We start from the raw sequence: 7,994 nt of genomic DNA, 5'->3' as shown, positions 1-7,994 counted from the left end.
TACAACAAAGGTTATACAATATTGGAGAGAGAAGGCAGTGAAAGACTGATTTTTGGCCTTTTTATTATATGGAATTGCACCTGAAAAACTATTGTTATGCTTTTCTTTTGAAAACTTTGCTTGAACATGTTACATGGTAACACTTTCTGCAGAAGCTTGAATTGTTGAGCAATTGCTTTCATTCTGCAATAAACCCATCAAAACACCCACTGTACCTTGGAGCTGACTGAGGCAATTTGCTCTGTGCACAAGATGGCGTATATCAGCTTCCGGCGGGTGGGGGGTGGGGGGGAGGGCGAGTACTTCCGGTTTGAGTACAGAGTTTTGACAGTTTGTTTTGACATAGACACCAAGAGCAAAAATGTGCGGATTTGGGATTAAAGAAAGGCGATTGGCCTTCCAGCCAACACAGTCTCACTGCATTTCGTGTTATAGTCACAAAATGTATCTATTGATTCATGTTCATCAACACAATTTCGCCATTTTTTTCGTGTAACACAACGATTTCAAAAGCAATGTAAATAATAACAAATTAGAAGGAAAAACAGATTTAAAAAAATACAGATTTCAGTATTCTGACAGAACGATTTTAGAAGCAATGTATTTCTATTGGTAGTATGTTTCATGCCTGCACCAAACAATAACAAATTAGAAGGAAAAAAGATGACAAAAAAATACAGATTTCAGTATTCTGAGGCTCTGAGCCACATTTATTTTCCTCGCGGACGGCAAAAAAACTCAGACAATTTTACAAATTAAAATAAAAGGGTTAGGCTTAGGGTAAGATATTGAGTAACAACATGTTTTTATGAAACATGTCAACATTCATCAAACACTATCTTATAGAGCAGGTTCATTCTAAAACTGTCAATCAATGGTCAGATTGAACATCCGAGTTGGGGCGGCAGGTTTCTTTCAGTCCCTAAATGAAAAATGTAGATTGTGAATTTGACAGCCATGTTGATATAATACATTATACACACACTCCCCCTTTTTACACATGAACTCATGTGTAACAAAATCCTGTATGGGAAGAAAACCTTCAGGTAAGCATTGATTATAAGAAAATACCAAACATCATTCACAATTTTACATCCATTATTTTCCACAGTAAACACTCCAGTGAAAAGAAGTGTTTATCTCCATCTTTCAGTCCTAAAATAAATAGAATCTTCATGTTTTAGTTTGAGCTTCACATTTTGCAAACCGCCACCTCCTGTGGGAGTGAAATATCACCAAGTAGATTAGAAACGGGTCACAAGTGCGGTTTTCCAATTGTGTACAATTTTAGGAAACCTCTCATTTCCCACAGAGCCCCAGAATAATGTGTTAGTCCAAAAGCATGCTTGATTAGTCATTGTTTTAAATCATGCAGTTACACTGATCACATGCAGACATACATTCACACTCACACTGTCAGGTTGTAAAGTCAAGTTTGGTCAGGTACACCCCAGAGTCAGTCATTGACAGTGCTTTTCTCAAGTAACACTGTCAGTCAGGGTCAAAGGTAATTTGGTCTCAGTCTTTTTGGCCATGTGTCGTGCTCTGCAGAGACTTTGATATTTCAGCATAGGCCAGTATCCTTTGTCTACAAAAATCTGTCATATATGGAGCGCCATCATTTATTAATTCACGATTACAACTATAATTTTCAAGATATTTCTAACTTTTCATTGGGACAGCTGTTTCCCACATTTCCTGAATTTTGTTAGCCAAAAATATCACTTCCTCATAGTACTACTACTGCAGTTTATTAACACCTAATCTATATTAAAATGTCTAATAGATCTATTTCAGAAACTTGTGCATATCATTTTCTTGAGTCAAAACATTATTAGGATCTGTAAAGCTCTGCCATGTATTTCATAACTCATATTAATTTATCTTCAATTCTGGTCCACTTAAAGAAAAACGTTTAACCTCCCTAACAGTGCGTGGAACCTTGGGTGTCTGAACATGTAACAATCACTCCTTCCTTTATTAAGGATTTAAAAACAGAAGTAATTTCATCAATGGTTTGTAGTTGAATTTAGGAATGATCACTTATGGCAGGTATGTTTTTACTTTTTAACATCTCTAAATTTCAGGTCATCACTGATTAAATGGATGTCCATTAGGAGGTGGTGACGCTTGCCTTTTAAACTCATAATCTGGTGCCGTGCGCTCCCTGTGAAGCTGCAAGTAAGATTTTTTAAGACAACTGCAGGGTGGGTTGAGTGACCCCTTCTCCTTATTGGTTGTCAATAATATGCACCTTTACAATGGGTGATCCAAGGCCCCAATTTTTTACAATTATATTGCTTTTTCAAAATTAAATGCCTATATAAATAAATATTTGTCTGATTTTATTGAGTGGTTACTAAAACTCTCCTTTTGAACTGATCAATACTGTAACAACTTAAAACACTACCCAATTCACACATGAATAAAAACCCTAAAAGAATAATTTGTAAACATGATGAAAATATTGAAGAATATGTTCTACTCTGTACTCCTAACTCCAAAACACCCACTGCTTAAAGTGTAGTGAATATGTCCATCGTGTGTCCCCCTTTATCCCACAGTACCCTCAGTGTGTTTAGGATTATTTTCTCATTTTACTTTAATAGTTTCTTCTTTACTACTTGTCTTTGTTTGCTCAGGCGGATCGGGGTCTTAGCCGTCTGACAGGCAGAGAGAGAGAGTCCAGGTCTCCGGACGCATTACCTATAGAAATTCTAACACACTGAGGTTAAATAAATCCCACCTTTTCCACTCTGTCTTTTTTTTTACAATATTTCTGCACATCAGTGTACATTGAAGGCCAAAATAACCTAGAGGCAAGTCTGAGATACGTCTTATAGTGACCTAGATGTCCTGCCCATGGAAGTGTGTATGCAAGCTGTAGTACTAGGGATCTACAGCTACCTGTCACAACTAATATCCTGCCGTCTTGCTCTTCCCCCTGATAAAGCAGGTAATTCTGGAGAAAGTATGCTGCACCACCTACTTGAGCGGTTTGATTGGCTGAGTTTAACACCTTGGTTAGCACAGATTTTAACAAGGGATCAGACTGTTGCAATATGGTCATATTCTCTGGTATTTCCCACTTTACATTTGACAAAGCATTGCCAGGCATTTCACCAGGTACAGGTGACCAAGCGTGTTTCTCTAACCGCCGTTGCCGACGTGTTTTCCTTGGCCCTTTTGTTCCAGCACTGCACAGACTACCACATAAGTCTGGCAGAGGCTGGACACCAGGATTTGCTTGGGCTTTTGCCTGCGACCGTGTCACTACGAAACAAGAAACATGCATTTTCTGTCCTGACAAGGGTTCACAGACATGTTTAGTACTGCTAAGGAGGTCATATAGAATAGGCAAATCCCTCCCCAAAAGCATCTCCACAGGTAAACTTTCAATTACCCCCACGTTTAACAGATACCTTTGGCCTTCTACATCAACTGTAAGCTCTACCTGTGGTTCTGGCTTGCAATCACATAAAACATCTGTCTGCTGGTTGTAGTCAATAGTACAAGGCACACAACTTTTCCTAATGTATGACATGGATCTTCCAGAGTCAAGGAGAGTAGTTACCGTTTTAACATTAACTTTTATCGGGATCACTTTACATCCTCCTTCCCTGTCTTGACAGTCAATCTCCTCACCCTTTCTGGGCACATAACACAGTCCTGTCAGTGTTGGCTTCTTCAGGGGGCAATCTGACGCTTTGTGTCCCTGCTGCTGACAATGATAACATACAAAAGATTTAGTCCCTGACTGAGCAGAGGGTCCCCTATCAAATGCCCCCCGGTTACCTTGACCAGTCTTTGGAAAGTTGTCCCTTTGGTGGTTCCAGTCCCTGGTTTCATCCTGCGTTGGTCGTGGTGTCGCCCCCTTTCTGGCAGTCAGGAACTGCATGGCCAACTTGGATGCTGTAAGACCATCCTCAGGTTCATGTTATTTTACCCACGTACAAGTATCTGGAGGAAGCACCTGCAGCAGCTGCTCCAGGATGATAGTCTCCCCCATCTGTTCTTTACTCTTCTGCTCCGGTCGCATCCAGCGACGATAGAGCCCTTTCAACCGGTGGTATGATTCTGTCGGTGTCTCCCCCGGTTGTGATGAGGTGGCCCGGAACCCTGACGATGGGTCTCTGGAGAGATGTCAAATTTGACCAACAGCGCCTCCCTCAGATCTGGGTAGCAGTTGGACATGTCTTCATCCATCGCTGTGTAGGCCTCCAGGGCTTTGCCAGTTAGCAAAGGGATAAGTCGACAGGCCCATTCCTCCCTTGGCCACTGCCATGTTTTTGCCATGCGTTCGAAGCGTAGAAGGTCATTTTCAATGTTTTCACCATTTTGATACACTGGCATCTTTGGCTCCTTACGATGAACTGCCGCTACACCCCCAGAAGGATGACCAAATATGTCAGGAGAAGACATCAATGAAGGCCCAAAGTCAACGTGTCGACCCCCCTGGTGGCGATGAACAGGCTGCTGGGAGGCCTCAACTGAGACCCGCAGGCCCCTGAGCTCCTCCTGTAGGATTTCATCTCTCCTCTGCTGAGCCGCTATAAAGTCCATGAAGATATTTACCACGTCAGCGTTTGAGGGACCCACTCCTGGAGATGGCCCAGGTTGCAGCTGCCGGATTTTCTGTTTTGCCCCTTGTGTTTCAAAACCAATTGATATTCCTTCTTCCTCTGACGTCACAGCTGTGTCCCACTCCTCATCCTTTATCATAAAAGGTTTTCGCTCAGAGCGTAGTCCAGTTCATTTTTTAAAAATACGTCCATTTTTTCGACTGGCCATCCCACTTCTGACACCATATGTTACAAAAATGTTGATGGAAAAAACTAGGGATTAAATAAGCTGGCTAGAGTCACACAAAAATTGTCCTTAGGTGCTTTTATTAACAGCCAACAATGCTGAAAAAGACACAGTCACAAGGATTTACATAAAGAAAACAAAACCTCAATATATCTAAACAGGTCGAGGACATACAGATGTAGCACCTCATTTCAGACTCCAGCTTACAGCTTCCTGCCTACGACCTGCCTAAAACCAGTATCGAGGAATGTTAAGCCCTCCCACTATTTTCCAAGAGGGCGTTGCCAGATTTTCAATTTCAGGTTTTAACCAGGATGCGCTTCATTCACAAATACAGAAAGACAAGTTTCATGGACTTTCAGTTGTGTTTTGAAGAACATTTGAACACATCAATATTTTAGATCAAATAAAGTATATCTAATCTTGTAATTCAATAATATATAGTCTTCATATATTAAATAATCATAATAATAATGTAAATGTTTACATACACTTCTTTATTTGTTATGCTCATACTTTTACCTTTACAATCGTTTGCTTTAATATGCAGTATATTTTTTGTATATGTTTGTGTTTGCTTCCTCCTGCTCCCTTTCGGACACATACTGTATGATTTATTATTATTATTAATATGAAGATATTATTAAGATAAGATAAGATGTTACTTTATTGATTGAACATTTTAGTTTAGAATGTGCTGTCCCACGGTAATTCAGAAGGATCACAGGTCACATTCCGACCATTATTTAAAACAATAGGTGCTTTCACACCGTCTACAGTTTGATGTGTATAGAGGGAGCTCTGTGGCTGAATGGCCAGCGATTAGGTGTGGCGCATTTATCATAGGTGATCAGAGCTAACTGCCTGCCGTCAGATTTCATTTAAAAAACAGGTCTGATTTTAAGACTATTTCTGCGCTCATAAAGAATGATAAGAATAAGAATAATGCATATTGAACTGGTTTCATTCATTAGTGAGTTTATTTAACACTAGAACCGCCAATCGGGTCAATTTGTGTGATGTGTGTTGTGTGTGTGCAATGTAAGTATTTTTCAGAGCTGAGAGCTGCCGTTTCATTCAGACTGTTTAAAAAACGGTAACGGACAATTTTTCTTAGCGGATGCATGTCAATTTAAATCAATACAACTATTTTTTAAATCAATAAAAGCATTTCGATTAATATTGGGAGTCATGTTGTTACTTTGTTGAGAATGTGGCCATGTAATAAGCGGGATAATTTGCAGCGACTTGTTCCTTATGGGGAAAATAACACCCTTCAGCTACGCGTCGGGATCCTGATCTGCCGACAAGGCTCCATTCAAATATAAATATTTTTAGTGAATTACTGAGTTTAGGCACGTTAATAACGTTTTAATGAAGTTGAATACAGTATATTCATATTTGTCAGTGATTTCATGTCAATTGTGTGTGTGTGTGTGTGTGTGTGTGTGTGTGTGTGTGTGTGTGTGTGTGTGTGTGTGTGTGTGTGTGTGTGTGTGTGTGTGTGTGTGTGTGTGTGTGTGTGTGTGTGTGTGTGTGTGTAGAGGTGTGTGTGGTTAAAACATGAATTCATAGATCAAGGCAGACTGGTGCACACACTATACTGTCCTGCCAACACTGGCAGGACAGTAGGCGACACGCCCGTTCTAAGCCGTGTCCCTCACTCCTCACATCCAAGGGGCAAACTCTGGGGAATAGCCGGGACGCCAATACGGAAGTGCCACACACTGCAGTTCATATATTGGCCGATAGGCGATGGCTGCAGAAAGGAGCAATTTCCATAGACCCCCATGTTAAAATGCCCAATTTTACAGCAGAAAAAAACATGTTTCTACCCCTGGCTCCATACATTTTATTATCGATATAGTTAGATTCCACCTTCATGAATATGGATCTGTGAGTGAATTGTTTTCTAACACGACCCTTTTATTTATATTAGGTCTTAATGTTTTTGCATAAATTAGGGCGTGGTCACATTGAGTGACGGCTCTGTCAAGTGACTGCTGCTGCTAGCTTCTCGTCTCTCTGCTACCTGCTCCGTGAAGCTAGCTACAGGGACTCTGCCTGGTCAGTTCATCCAGGAAACACATCTTGAAGCCGGCCGTGGCTGTTTGTTCTTCATGCTTATATATCGGACTATTGTGACTCGTTCTGCGGTTAAAACAGACGGTGCATGAATGCGGTTTTGCGGTAAGTGAAATTCGAGTGCTTTATTGATGTGTTAATGATTTTAATCAGCTACGTAATGAATGTTAAGGCTTGGGTTAGCGTGTAGCGAGTGGTAGCTACATCGGTGCTAACGATGCTAATCATAGCCTCCAAGTTAAAATAATAGACTGTATATATAAAGGTTACAACGAAATAGACAAGCGTTAAGTGGGATAATACTGTTGAACAAACGGCTTCGGTTTGAGGTTGATAAAATAAGGTCATCCTTGTAACTTAGAGATATTTTATTATGTAGGAAGGAACTGTATGCATCGCTAAGGTTAATTTAATGGCTATGCTCAAGTATGTAGACAAGTTAACGTTGAAGTAGTGTATGTGAAATCAACCTCACAATAAGATGTGTATATTACAATTATTAATGTCATATTTCAAGATGATTACTTAGATATTACAATATGGTTGGTTGAGCTGCAGTTCATTATTGAGCTTACACGTTAACGTCACAGTCATCTGAAGAACAAACCCAAACCTTGTTGTTTTTATTAATTGCATTACCAAATGGGTATCAAATAAACAGTAAGCATTGGTAACACAACTTCCAAAGTTACAGTAAAATAAAAAGGACCCTGACTCGGACAATACCCAATCCAACATGTTCAACAGAAGAGAATAAGTTATATTGTTTGTACACATGGTACTTTACATATATATATATATATATATATATATAGATATAATATAGATATAGATATATAGATATATATATATATATATATATATAGATATATATATATATATATATATATATATATATATATAGATATCTATATATATATATATATATATATATATATATATATATATATAGATATCTATATATATATATATATATATATATATATCTGTTTGTTTAAGGTGTCCAGGTGATGCAGACAGGCTGGACCAGAGAGTGAGAGACAGAACTGGACTCCTCACAGCAGTGAACTTCAGCACAGGTACAAAGACTCTTTTTTTCA

The 7,994-nt window shown here is 39.3% G+C and overlaps 1 protein-coding gene across 1 annotated transcript; it reads right to left on the bottom strand.

Annotated features, from left to right (window-relative positions):
• Nucleotides 1-847: 847 nt before the first annotated feature.
• Nucleotides 848-4,824, bottom strand: LOC117562409. The gene is made up of 2 exons (XM_034240239.1): nucleotides 3,796-4,824; nucleotides 848-922 (listed from the first exon to the last, which is right to left on the bottom strand). Exon 1 carries the CDS (start codon nucleotides 4,720-4,722, stop codon nucleotides 4,060-4,062), a length of 663 nt encoding a protein of 220 aa, XP_034096130.1. The 5' UTR covers nucleotides 4,723-4,824; the 3' UTR covers nucleotides 848-922; nucleotides 3,796-4,059.
• Between the last annotated feature and the right edge of the window lie 3,170 nt (nucleotides 4,825-7,994).

This window comes from Gymnodraco acuticeps, unplaced genomic scaffold (assembly GCF_902827175.1).
Source record: "Gymnodraco acuticeps unplaced genomic scaffold, fGymAcu1.1, whole genome shotgun sequence".
NCBI lineage: Eukaryota > Metazoa > Chordata > Actinopteri > Perciformes > Bathydraconidae > Gymnodraco > Gymnodraco acuticeps.
The sequence above is the reverse complement of the archived record's forward strand: the minus strand, read 5'-3'. Positions and strand labels throughout refer to the sequence as shown.